The sequence below is a fragment of the Erpetoichthys calabaricus genome, chromosome 3, assembly GCF_900747795.2.
Source record: "Erpetoichthys calabaricus chromosome 3, fErpCal1.3, whole genome shotgun sequence".
Lineage (NCBI taxonomy): Eukaryota > Metazoa > Chordata > Cladistia > Polypteriformes > Polypteridae > Erpetoichthys > Erpetoichthys calabaricus.
In genome coordinates, this window is record NC_041396.2 from 232,022,237 (window position 1) to 232,036,814 (window position 14,578).

Below are 14,578 nucleotides of genomic sequence, written 5' to 3' on the forward strand. Positions count from 1 at the left end.
TGTAAAACACCTGAATTCTCAGGGCCAGCCTGTTTTTATGTCAATGTCGGAGAGCACCCAGTGTACCCCTGAAGAGAGAAAATCAAATTGCCATGAACCTCTCAGTCCTAAGAAATTACATTTAAATAGCACTAACAATTTGGAAGAATAGGAGTTGTCCAGCCTTTCAACCAGCAATGGTATGCCAGGAAGAATGAGTATATACATAGAAATAGAAATACTGTATGTGTCATTAAGATAGCAACCAGTGAATAACAACAGTTCTGGAGCATTAGTGAAGGTCTGGTGAAAAATGATCTTTGGTGAACCGAGCTTTACAATTGTTTTAAACTCTTGCAGATGAAAGTCAGGATAACCAGCAAAGGATTCACATTTACCATAACAGATTAAGTGGCTGAGGAGACTTATAGAAAAAAAATATCAAAAAAGTCATTATAGGGAATATGCACTATTGGCCTGGAAATTGTCAACTGCCTCAGGAGCTTGCTTCAGATTATAATAAAGCACATTTCCCAAGGTGTAATTTTCAGCTAGTCCCCAAATTATAGTTTGAGGGTTTTCTGGGGCTTTTGAAGAACTGCATGGCAATCAGCAAAACTGAGAATTTTTTTTTTATCAGGTCCGCGAATGCAAATCATTTCTAAGAGAATTAAATATTCTATGACATGTTTTAATTGCCAAGGGGAAATAATGTCAGCTGGGAAAAGTAGATGGCTACAGTTTTCAAAAATTGTTTTGGTTTGTAGTTTCCTGCATTTTTTGATTCCCATTATGCAAACATTATTACTTTGACTTCTTCCTTTCCAATACATTAATCTGGAAATGTGAAATGCAACTTCTCGCTGCAGTGCTTGAATCTTATTGTCATAGCAGTTCACTATATTCACCAACTTTCCATAATCCTTTCTGATCTTCTATTCTTATTTGACCTCATTTATACTGTAGTGAAGCTCGCCAAGCCTTTTATGAAAACTGAGCTGTAAAGTGACTTTCATGTCAACAAGATGGTCCTCTGCAACAACAATGTATTTTTGTATAGCCCAATTTCACACAAAGAATGCCTCAATGGGTTTTAACAAGCCATAGTGTTTAAATAGGTCACCAAAAACAAAAAAAAAAAATCTAACAAACACTTACTGTGGTTTTGTCAATGTGATCTTGCAAAGAGTCAATAAGCAGGTCTCCCACTGGTTGCCAGCCTGAGCGAATGCTTTCTGCATCCGACAGACGGATATCAAGGTTGCTCATTACTCCCTGAAGATCCTGCAGCTTCTCGAGTGCTCTTTCTACTTGCTGCTGCCAACTGGTAGAATGTGAATTCAGTTGATCCCACTTCTCTTTCAGCTCTACAGACTGCTTTCGAATGGCTTTTGCAATCTTCTGGGCCTTTTCTTCTGGGGTCAAATCTATGAAATATCCAAAAATTCATCATTTCATCAGTATGCTGATAACACAATTTACAAACACAATCAAATCCTATTTTCAACAATACTCCTGAAACTTCTTGAAACAAAATTAAAATAAACAAATACATCAAAACTGTAAAGATAAACTGTAGCCACAGATAAATGAATGATCAATGTCTCAGTGGTCTGAACCTGTTTCATCAGGATGTATACATACTTAGAGTATGTTAAGAATATAATATTAAGATAATATACTTTCTTTAGGTGCTAAATGTACTAGAAAAATAAAAGCATTTGGAGATTTCCAACTAAATGAATCAAAAAATATTTGCATTAGAATATTCAAAGCGTTAACTGGCCACGAAGAGGGAGGAGTGATTCAAAAAGCAAGGTAATTTTTACAGTAACCTGAAGTACATAGGAGGGAGTGTTTTCTGAAGGTGAGAGATGCTATCATTTTGGCACCAAGATGTTTTGATTACATGTGTTTTAACACCTGCCTGCTTGTATCTAATGCTTCCTAAAGAACTAAATGCCTTCTTCTGGTTCAAAGGTGCAAGTCAAAATGCAATTTCTTGAAACCTGATTGGTTACTTTTAGATAAGAGAAAAAATGTAAGCTAAAAATACTTTAGTAGCTGGAGTAAGACTCTCACTGCACTGAACAGATCACATGCAGATACTGAAATTGAACTTTCAACCTAAATAAAGGTTCATGCAGATGGTTTCCCAGAAAAATGGCAGTGTGCACAGACGCTGCTGTGACTTCATGCTTCCCCAACAGGTGCTCTTTTCTGCTAATAACACTCTTAATACTGACTTTCATCATTTTACAAACGAAAGTGAGCATCTACTACAGTTGCCAAAAGCTTTTACAGATCGACTCAAACAGCACAGATAATTATTGTAACATGGAAGCAATACTGCAGGAGATTCTCAGATCACTGGGAGTTACGTTGACTCTTATCCTTGGAAGAAGGCGACACAGATGGTGCAGGGAGAGGAAGCAAAAGAGAGGTAAGTGAGTGGGATTACTAGCTAGGTGAAGAGCTGCTCCACATAAAAACCCTCTCCCTAGCGATCTCCATGCAAATACTAGATCACTCGCCAATAAAATTGATGTATCCATCCATCCATTTTCCAACCCGCTGAATCCGAACACAGGGTCACGGGGGTCTGCTGGAGACAATCCCAGCCAACACAGGGCACAAGGCAAGGAAACAATCCTGGGCAGGGTGCCAACCCACCGCAGGACAAATTGATGTATTCTGACTGGATATTTCCAGAGATAAAACTACATTGGACTGTTCTCCCTTTTGACCTTTTTGGAGACATGGCTGGATCTCACCATACTGGATACAGCAGTTGAGTTTGCAGGATGCACGTTCTACTGAGCCAATCGAATCCCCAATTTTGGTAAGAAAACAGGTGGTGGACTGTGTGTCTGTATTAATAATGCCTGGTGCATTAATATAGCCACAATCAATAAGTTATGTTCTCTGGACGTGGAATATCTAATGTTAAGATGTTGACTGTTTTAATTGCCCAGGGAACATATAGTTGTTATAGTTACAGCAGTATACATATCACCTCAGGCTTATGTTAAGTCAGCACTTGAGCAACTGTTTTACGTTATCAGTAAACTGAAGAACTCGCACCCTGATGCAGTTTTTATCATCTTAAGGATGTATTCCCTAGATTTTATCAGCATATACGCTTATAAGATCATTCCTTTCCCCCACCTTGGTCAGTCTGATCATCTCTCTTTGTTTCTTGTTCTAGCGCACAAAGCTCTTAGCAACAGTAATAATCCAGTTAGCAGAACTGTTAAAAGTTTGGCCTGAAGTTGCCATCTCCCAACTCCAGGACTGCTTTGAACACACAGACTGGAATATATTTTTTCACTAGCAAGCCCGCAATTCTCGAAAGAACCACAAATCCAAGAATGGCAATCACTTTCTGTTCCCTCCGATATTTGGAGGGATGAAATATCATGGAGGGTGGGTGCGTCCTGGAAAAGTTCATTTAATTAAATAAACATATTTGTACTAAAGCGGTTTCTTTTTGGAGCTGTGACTCATCTGGGCGTTGTAGGCGCCTTCGTTTATTGTTTTTATTCATGCAGTCTCTTTTTTGTTTTTCTATGGCTGTGTTGTCAGCGAGAAGTCATTTGCTGACGGCGGTGGATTCGCGTGCTGAAGTGACCATGGCGGCGGATCCGGGCATGGAGGGCCACATTACTAAACGAACGTGGTATATGCGGTGGTGTGGGCAGTCGCGTTCGGGCGGCTGTACAACCTGGCGTGCACGCTTCACCTCAGGTTTAGTTCACAGGTCGTAGCCATGGTAAAGTTTTCATTTAATTAAATAAACCTATTTGTACTAAAGCGGTTTCTTTGTGTGGGCGCCTTCGTTCATTGTTTTTATCCATACGGGCTTGTTTACAGGTCGTAGCCATACGGGCTCGTGTTTGTATTACTAATCGTTGAGCTCCTTCCATTTGGAGCCATGCCTCCTTTGCCTCTGCTGTATCAGAAGCGCGTTGTGGGCGCGCTCGTTCATTGTGTTTATCCATACGGGCTCGTTTTGTATTTCCATTAGTTGAGCTCTTTCATTGTGGAGCCGTGACGTCTTTGCTTCTGGTGTGTCTGAAGTGCGCTGTAGGAGCTTCCGTGTATTGTTTTTATCCATGCGGTCTTGTCTTTGTTGTCTGGAGCTGTGACTTCTTTGCGTGTGGTGTTTTTGAAGCGCGTTGTAGGAGCCTCCGTTTATTGTTTTAATCTATGCGGTCTCGTCTTTGTTGTTCTGTGGCTGTGTCGTTAAGTAGACGTCGTTTACTGTTAGGAATCATAATTGAGCATGCCACACAGACTGCTGGCACAGTGGATTAGAGCAAGTTTAGTTTACAGGTTGTGTTGTTTGGGCGCCACCTACTGACTCTGGGGCGCCGCGGCGAAGTGCGCATGCGCTTCGGTGCGTCCGCCGTGCATAAATTAAACTGTCGTTTAGTAATATAGATCAGACAGACCTAGAGACATATACGTCATCTGTGCTGTCATATATTAATTGTTCGGCTTTGTGGACTGTGTGGACAACGTCACTGTCAACAAAAGGATTAAGGTTTACCCAAACGAGAAACCATGGATGAATAGTGAAGTCAAATAGCTGGGACAAAGGGACAAAGACACCTCAGCCTATAGAGCATGCTAGAGCTAATCTCAAGAAAGGCATCAAATCTGGAAAACTTAAGTAGAAACAATGGATTGAGGAGGCCTTTGACTGTAACTCAAACTCACAGTGGATGTGGCAAGGCATCTAATTAATCATGGATTACAAAAAGAAGAATGACATACAGTACATGCTGGCCAATAATAATGTCAACCTAGCAGAGAAACTTAACATGGAAAACAACCAGCCTCCAATTAGCTTGGAGCTGACAGGAGACTCACAGCCTTTGGTCCTACACATACAATGAGGTGTGGCAGGCACTCAACAACATCAACATACTGTAAGAAGGAAGGAGCAGGTCCAGATAATGTATAAGGACATGTGTTCCAGGACTGTGCTGACCATCTAGCAGAAGCATTTACACACATATTCAACCTCTCTATCTCTCCTCTTGTGAAGTCCCCACGTGCCCAAAATCCACAACCAGTGTGTGCCTGTTCCAAAAAAACTTAGGATAACCGGTCTTAATGACTATCAACCAGTCACTCTATCCCCTGCCATTGCAAAGTGCTTTGAACGACTGGTAATCACCCACATCAAAACCTCCATCCCAGATGATCTCGACTAACACCAATTTGCCTAACGGACAAACAAATCGATTGAGGACGCCATCTGTCTGGTTCTGTATACAGCCCTCTCACACCTGGAAAAGCCAAAAACCTATGTTAGGATGCTCTTTTTTGACTGCAGCTCGGCACTTAACACCATTGTACCTAGCTAGATGATCAAAAAACCCTATGCAATTGGTTACTGGTTTTTCTCACCAACCTTCCCCAGTCTGGACAAACACACATCCTCCACCATTACCCTGAGCACTGGTGTGTCACAAGGCTGTGTACTAATTCCCCTCTTCTATGCACTCTTATCCCGTGATTGTTAACCCATTCATGAATCAAATATTTTTAAATTTGTGGATGATACCACTGTCATTGGGTTTGTATCAGACAACAATGAAGCTGCATATAGGGAAGAGGTTCAGAACCTGACATCATGGTGTGACATCAACAACCTGGTCTTAAATATCAAAAAGACTAAAAGTTATTCTGGACTTTAGGACCACTAAAAAGATAAATCACGGTCTGATAACAATCAATGCAGAGGCTGTGAAGAGAGTTTCCAGCTTTAAGTTTCTAGAAGTCAACATCTCAGAGGACCTGTCCTAGGTGGACAACACCTTGGTTGTAACAGGCAAAACACAACTTAGTCTCTATTTTCTGAGAAAGCTAAGGAGAGCAAACCTCCCCCAGAAACTGCGGGTCAATTTCTACAGATGCACTATAGAGAGCATCTTGACTAACTTCATGATGGTCTGGTACAACAGCTGCACCAAGGTTGCTAAAGAAGTCCTGCAGAGGCTCGTAAAAACAGCAGCAGCCATCACTGGCACTGAACTGCCATCACTTCAACTCTTGTATAAGACTCACTGTGTGAGAAGGTCAAAAACATTATCTAGGATAATACTCATCTTGGAAATTGTGTGTCTGATCTCCTCCCATCAGGTAAATACTCTAGATCAATCCACATATGCACAAACAGACTAAAAAAGTAGCTTTTTTACCATCTGCCAAACTTTCTGTACTCTCAGTCTCCTCATTCTGAGATAATGTTTAATTGAATATGTTCAATAAATTATACTGGTAATGTGCAAAATACTAATATAATACAATATATAATATGCAATATACTATTCATTAATAGGTGCAATAACAATTTATGCTGCTGTACATTGGTCAATACTTGATTACTTAATGGCGTATACAACATATTTGAAAATATTTGACATATTTTGTATTACTATTCTATTTTCTCCTTTTTTTACTTGAATTCTGTTTTTAATTGTTACTTCTGTTCTTTAAATGCACATTTGGGGGTCTCATAAAATTTCGCTGTGTTACACGATGACAATAAATTGCTTGAACACCAGAAACATGGCCAGCAGAGGTCACTAAACTTTTAATTATTATAACTCTGATAAATGTATAAAGAGTCTAGCAGACAAAGGAATATAAAGGACGATCCATCCTCTGGGTCAAATTTCTACTGACTCTTTGTCACTGGTAACAGTGGGACAAGGGGAAGTGCAAACAAATAAGGTAGGAAAAGAGCGCTGGAATCACTGTTTAATTCCTTGGGAGTTCTGAAAGGAGACAGATACAGGGATTCTTAGCATGAGAGAGGCAGGAAACAAGAGCTGCTGGAGGAAGCAGGAGTGGTTGACAGTGGAAACTGAGTTGTTTTGGAAAGAAGCCAAAAAGGAGTCACGAGCATAGGAGTCGGTAACAACTGATGTTAGTTGGCATATTCCCCAGCAAGAAAGGTTCATGCACTACTGCCCCATTTTAGGGCTGACACCAAGTCAACATAGAAAGAGAGCTGAAAAAACAAGAAATATGAGAATATATATGAGCTGTTTCTGTTTTGCTTTCTTTGGTCTTTTTTGATTTTTATTTTTTAAACATGTGAAGGGGCAAGTGCTTGTTTTTCTTTTTTCTTTTACTTATTTATTCATTTATTTATAAGGATGGGTAATAGGTGCAAACTATACTTCGTCTTTAAGTTTTCCTTCAGGATTCTTATAATGGCTTGTATTTTAATGTTGCAAATGACCACACTTGCATTTTAATTATACATATATACAACATTAATTCTAGGCCTTCAGTCAAGCTGATGTTAGTTTTTATTTCTGAATTAAGGGGTATGATATAAATAATTGACTTCAGTTTTTTGATTTATAATAAACTTTCAAACATTTCTGAAAACATGTTGCACTTCCTCATTATGGGCTACTGAGAGACAGAATGACGGGCAAAACAGCAAATGTATCCATTTAAACATAAATCTATAATTCAATAAAAGTGTACAGAAAGTGATGGGTTCTTAATAATTTTTGAATTCACTGTAGAAACACCACCATAACTCCAGAGAATTACACTTAAAAAAAGATGAAAGATGACAATGTCACTCACAATGACAGCTGAAATAAACAAGAACTATTAACCAGTTAAAAAAAATACAAATTTGGCTGAGTACTGATTTATAATGTTTAACTGTTACAGCTATTAAAAACTTTTTTAATTGACCTTATCTAAGTAGAAACCAAGACACTCTAGCTTATAATGTATTGCTTAGCACTGCTTTTATTCAAAACTGTGTTCTATGGCAAAAGAGAATATCAAAGTTTCTGTGATGCTTCATAAATGGAAAATCAATTGAAAATTAAAACCATTTGTTGTTGATAAATTCTATTATTAGTTAAATCCTCTTTCTCCCACAAAACTAGTGCCTGTTTTCATCTCCCATAGGTTGGGGGTAATCCCACATAGACTGATATTTGTACAGATGTAGTACCTGAATTCTTGTCAGTTGTATGACCGCACTACAAAACCCTGCTGACATTAAAGACAAGAGATACCTACAAAATATTTGCTGTCTTTGCTAAAAAATAAAACAGGGTATGTTCACATACTTTATTCTGTAACATAAATTTTATATTGATTTTACAAATCCACATATGCTGAGGGAGCTTACTACCTACTGTATACAGTAATTGGAAATTAATAAAAGTAAATGTTTAATAAAAAATTGTGGTACTCTCGCTTCAAAGCCTATGAATGTAAAATTTTCCATTTTGTATACTTTTATAGAGTCTAAGGATGATTTACCATTAGCAGACTAACATAAGTATCATTGTGGCTACATTCAAACTGCAGGTCAATTATGTTTATTTCATTCTTGTGTGACACAGATCTGATCTTTTCAAAGAAGTGTGAACAGCAAAAAAACATAATGGAACCCAAACCTTTCAGATTGGATTTAGACTACTTTCATATGTGGTACTAATTTTAATGCAGAATGCACCTTGTATTTGAATGTTTACTTTTATCTAGAAATGTACACTATTTTACTTCACTGCTCATGCGACCTTATTTGTATGTTATGAAAATCTAGACTGTTTTACACTACTGAAATCACCAAACCACTGTTATGCATCCAATCCATACACACACCTTGCTCTCACTAGAATCCATCCATCCATCCATTTTCCAACCCGCTGAATCCGAACACAGGGTCACGGGGGTCTGCTGGAGCCAATCCCAGCCAACACAGGGCACAAGGCAGGGAATCAATCCTGGGCAGGGTGCCAACCCACCGCAGGACACACACAAACACACCAAGCACACACTAGGGCCAATTTAGAATCACCAATCCACCTAACCTGCATGTCTTTGGACTGTGGGAGGAAACTGGAGCACCCAGAGGAAACCCAAGCAGACACGGGGAGAACATGCAAACTCCACGCAGGGAGGACCCGGGAAGCGAACCCGGGTCTCCTAACTGCGAGGCAGCAGCGCTACCACTGCGCCACCGTGCCGCCCGCTCTCACTAGAATCAGCTCCTCTTTTGTGTTTATAAGTTACTGCATACAGATACAAGAGTGATAAATGCATGGAAAGCAATAGCTATGATTTTTTGTTTCGCCTGCCATCACAAATTCACAGATCCTGCAGTGAAACCCATATGATGTAGGAAGGCAGCAAGCAATGCTGTTGGTATTCATAGTTGTGCTAGGTTGCATTTGTGTGATGTATTAGTTTTTATTAATTTTGTGCATGTTGGCCACATTCAGGATGGATATATGTTTATACTCATATGAGACTGGGAAATATAAAAAATAATTTGAACAGTCAAACAAATAAATCAAATATGAGCTAAAAGTCTAAACTGAGTAAGTCTAGAAGCAGTGTGAATGTAGCCTTTGAGTTACAAAGGCAGATAAGTCAAAAGATGATCCAAAGAGATTCTTTCAGTATTTTAGTAGTAAAAGAACAGTCAAGAAGGAGGTGAAGTTCACTAGGAATAGTAAAGGGGAATTAAAAAATACATGAAATAGGAATAGTAAAGGAGAATTAAAAAAATACAGACAGTGAAATAGCAGATGCTCTAAACTCTCATTTTTCTGAGGTCTTTGCATGTGATAACCTCCCAGTGGTAAAAAGGACTACCAAAGAGGTACTAAGTGATTTGGAGATTGTAGAGGGAGAAGTACTGCTCAGATTAAATACACAGAAATCAAACAAACCACCAGGACCAGATCATTTTTACCCTCGAGTTCTTAAGGAGGTTAGCGAGTACATATATAAACCCTTTACGCATATTTTTTAGGAAGAACTATGCATTGGGGAAATGCCAAAGGACTGGAAAATGGCAAATATCCTGTTATATAAAAAGAGTGACCAGGCAGATTCAAGCAACTACAGGTCAGTAAGCTTAAGGTGCATTACAGGTAAATTAATGTAAGGAGTTATTAAAGATCAGATTGAGCAACACATGGCAAGAAGAGGAGTTTTACTGAACAGTCAGCATGGATTCAGAAGAGGGAGGTCATGTTTTATCAACATGCTGGAATTCTATCAGGAAGCAACAAAAGGATATGATCATAGTTGAATATATGATATTATTAATCTTGACTTTCAGAAAGCATTTGATAAGGTGACACATGAGAAGTTTCAAACCCTAACTAAAAGAAGTGGGAATTCAGGGTGTTGTTTGTAGATGGATGTAAAATTAGCTTGAACGCAGGAAGCACAGATTATGGTGCAAGGAACCTTATCAGAACTGGCTAATATACACCAAGCTACAATAAGTGGATTGGCAGAATCTTAATGTAGAATCCATTGAATCATTACAGAGTGACTTGGACAGCATATAGGCTTGAGCAGATCTTTGGCAGCTGAAATTTAATGTAAGTAAATGTAAAGTATCACATGTAGGTAGTAAAAATGTTAGGGTTAAATATACAGTGTTCAGAAGCCATTAAGACTATTAAAATGTGTCAGTTTATATAGCACAACATGTAGAGTACAAGTTCAAGGAGGTTATGCTCCTTTATAATGCACTGGGGAGACCTCATCTGGAGTCTGTGTACGGTTTTGGTCTCAAAGCTACAAAAAGGACATAGCAGAGGTAGAAAAAGTTCAGAGAAGAGTAACTAGGTTGCTTTCAGGGCTACAGGGGATGAATTATGAGGAAAGATTAAAAGAGCTGAGCATTTTCAGTCTAAGTAAAAGATTAAGAAGAGACATGATTGTGTTTAAAATTATGAAGAGAATAGGTATGGTGGATTGAGACTGTTATTTTATAATGAGTTCAGCACGAACACAGGGACACAGTATGAAATGTGTTAAGGAAAAATTTCACACAAACATGAGTTTTTCTTTACACAGAAAACCATAGATACATGGTTAGTGTAATAGGCAGAAGGGCTTTAGGGACTTTCAAAACTACACTTGATGTTATTTTAGAAGAATTAAGTAAATAGGAATGACAAGCCTTGTTGGGCTGAATGGCGTGTTCTTATCTAGATTGTTTTAATGTTCTAATGTGTCAACCAAACTTACAGCAAAAGTAGCATCTTTAAATAAGGAACAATGGGGTTATTATGTACTGATACTAATTTCTTTTTAAGTTTAGATGTACCAGATTTAAACAAAAACCAAAACTGTTTATGAATAGCACAAATGAATCTATTAAATATCTGACACGTTTTACAGAAAGGGTGAATACAGTAAATAACTTACACTAGAATTTGCTAAGGAAATCTGACTGAAAGCAAATTATGAAAACCTAACACAGACAAACTAGGAAATTCACTGGAAATAAAATACCTTTAACTTTGATTTTCAGGGCTTAAGCAATGTTTAATAATCATTTACTATCTGCAACAAATATTTAAATAAAAGAGTCTGGGTTGAAGACACACTGTGTATGACATCATCTGCGTACAAAGAGTTTTTTGTTCTTTGCTTCCATTATGAATTCCCTGGATCTCTGCACTGTTACAGAAACAAATAGAGACAGTCAAGCTTGAGAGAAAAAATGATTATATTGTATGTTTGACTTTATATTGTTTGTTTAATCTAAGGCTCTTGGCTTGAAATGGCAAGAATATTTGAAACAATCAAGAGCCTATTCGGTTAAAATAATTTTCTGAATACAGATGTTAAAGAACCTATGAACTTTAATAACAGGGAGGCATATATAACTCTAAACACACAACAGATATTAAAAAGATTTGCAATTGACAAACTGTTTCTAGTTTGCGAAATGATAAATGGCAGCAGTTTTTGACTACGGTTACCAGCACTTTTCTATGTGGTGTGATGGATGGCAGCCATTTCAGCCTGGCCGGGACGTCCCTCATCAGAGAAAAGGAAGAAAAGCAGCCTTTTCAGGGCACTACATCCCCCGGGACTCTAGACGGTAGCTCCCTTGGACAGAAATGGTTCCCCGGATTCCCTCAGGGCAACATGGGACATGGAGTCCGTTTCTTCAGCTCTGTTGGATGCCATGGGTGCTGCCAGGGGGAGCTCACCAGGAACTATTACTGTTATGCTAACCCGGAAGTACTTCGGGGTCACGAGGACGGAAGCCCGCAGTACTTCCGGGACACTTGAAGGATGATGTGGTGCTTGACCCGGAGAAGGAACACTTCCAGGTCATGGACTATAAAAGGACTCTGGGAATACCAGCAGATTGAGCCGGAGTTGGGTAGGAGTGTGACAGAGCTGCTGGGTGTGGAGGATATTGTATTATTGCTTTATTATTGGAGAACTGTGGAGTGTGTGATGCTTTGTGCACTTATTGAAGAAAAATGATTAAAGATTCTTCTTGGTGCTTTTAACGTGTGTCTTGGACGTCTGTCTGGTGGGTTCAACGGGGCAACAGCACCTCTAGCACCCACAGTTGTTAGATCTTGGTTCTAGATTTTGGGACTTAAAATTAGCAGGTTAAAGGCATAAATCACCAGTAACGTTACTCACACCATTGAGTTTGTAGTGGCAACCAAAAAAGTGTATCTTGTGTTTTAATGCAGAATTGACAGAAAAACATTTTTGATATAATAAAAGCCAACTGTGACTCATACTGTGCATAGGCAAACAATGTCAAATACTTATCAGATCAGGGAGCAAGCACTGGTACAGCGCTTTGCTGCACCCACCACGTGATGAAACAGCTCGGGATTCTGGTTGGCAACCCCCAGGCAGACATGCGGACCAGTCCTGCTGGAAATGACCCTCTATCTGCTGCAGCCAGGTGTTACGTGGGTGCCCCCCCAGCCTGGTCCAGCCAGCTGGGTCCTCAACAATAAGGATCCTGTGAGTTGGATCGCCCATGGGGAATTGTGCCACATGGCCATAGTGCCATAACTGACGCTTACTCACAATGCAGGTAATGTGCCTAGCAGTACCAAAGGATTCTCCGAAGAGACACAGTAATGAAGGAGTCCAGTCTCCTTTTCAGGTCACTGGATAGCATCCATGTCTCACAACCATATAGCAAAACAGGAAGCACCAGGACTCTAAAGACTTAGACCTTCGTCCTTTTGCAAAGATATTGGGAGTGCCACACACACGCCTTTCCAGAGACCTCATGATCCCTCATACTCTTCTAGTCCGTCTACGGACTTCATCTCTTCTTCTTCTTCTTCTCTCTTTGATCCCTAGCTGGCGTTGGGTCTGGATCGGCTCCTAAGTCCATATGCTGCTGTGGGTGCCAATGGTTGTCGGATCTCCTTCACAACTCGTTTCCATGCATGACGATCGTTGGCGATTGTTCTGGCCTCATCGAGATTTATTCTGCGATTTCTGATGTCCATCTTCGACCTGTTTTAACCATGTTTTCTTTGGTGCCGTTCGTTGGATTCGCCATTGAGTGGGTCGTTCACGCCAGAGGAGTTGGTGTGGTAGTCGGCTCGCGTCCATTTGACATACATGGCCAAACCATCGCAGTCGACGTGTTTGAATTTGTTCCTCGATTGGCGGTTGGTTGTCACATCTCCGTCGGATGTCCTCATTTCGAAGCCGGTCTCGGAGTGATACTCATAATATCTACCGGAGGCAACGCATCTGGCAAACTTCGAGTTTGTTGAGGTCCGCCTTGAGCACTGTCCACGTTTCGGATCCATAGAATAGAATCGGCAGGATCAGCGTCCGGAAAAGGCGGACTTTGGTCGGAATGGAAATATTAGTTTGCTTCCACAAGCATCACTTTAGAGAAGCGAATGCTGTGGTTGCTTGACCTATTCGACTGTGGATCTCCGCCGTCGATGCGACTTTCTTCTGTTCGATCAGTGAGCCAAGGTATTTGAACTGCTGAACTTGGTGTATTTGGATGCCGTCGAGGTGGACATTTGCAGGCTATCCATCTGTTGTCAGCTCCTTCGTCTTTTCAATGTTTATCTTCAATCCATATGGCTGGGCGGCGCTGGCGATCTTATGGAGAGTGTCCGTGGCTTCGGTGTCATCCTCAGCCAGCACACTGCTGTCATCTGCAAACATTAGATCTGTCACGGTGCCATTTTCATCGAACTGGACTCCGCGTCTGCCCCGAAGACTTTCCTCATAATGGCGTCGAGTACGATGTTGAAGAGCAGCAGTGAGGCGACGTCTCCCTGGCAAACTCCAGTGCGAATGGCGAGTTCAGTCGACAGCTCGTTTCGGATGTGTATTTGGCTCGATGATCCGTTGTAATTGTCCCGCAGTAGCTTGATGACTTTTGGTGGGATGTGCTCAGTCTCCAGCGTCATCCAAAGTGCTGGCCAATCGATGCAGTCGAACGCAGATCGAAAGTCAATAAAGACGATGACCGTCCGTTTCCCACATTGAATTCGTTCCTCCATAACCTGGCGAAGGCTGAATATCTGGTCACAGCAACCGCAGCAAGGCCTGAAGCCGGCTTGCTCCTCGCGGCTTGTTTCTTCGCGATACTTCTGCAGGCGTGATTGGATTACTGTCATGAAGACTTTTCCAACAATCGAGAGCAGACTGATGCCACGGTAGTTTTGGCATTCTCGGTTGTCGTCTTTCTTGAAGATTGGGGTGATGATGGCCTTCTTCCACGTTCTTGGAATCGTCTCTGCACGCCAAATGTTTTGCAGAAGCAGGT

General features: G+C 40.4%; 1 protein-coding gene across 4 annotated transcripts in view; it reads right to left on the minus strand.

Moving 5' to 3' along the window:
- The window catches only part of utrn (utrophin), a 552,956-nt gene that overhangs the window by 105,484 nt on the left and 432,894 nt on the right, over window positions 1-14,578 (minus strand). For all 4 annotated transcript variants that reach the window (XM_028797890.2, XM_051925286.1, XM_028797897.2 and 1 more), the window contains one exon: window positions 1,138-1,406. In XM_028797890.2, the coding sequence (XP_028653723.1) occupies window positions 1,138-1,406 (269 nt within the window). The remainder of the gene's footprint in view (window positions 1-1,137; window positions 1,407-14,578) is intronic.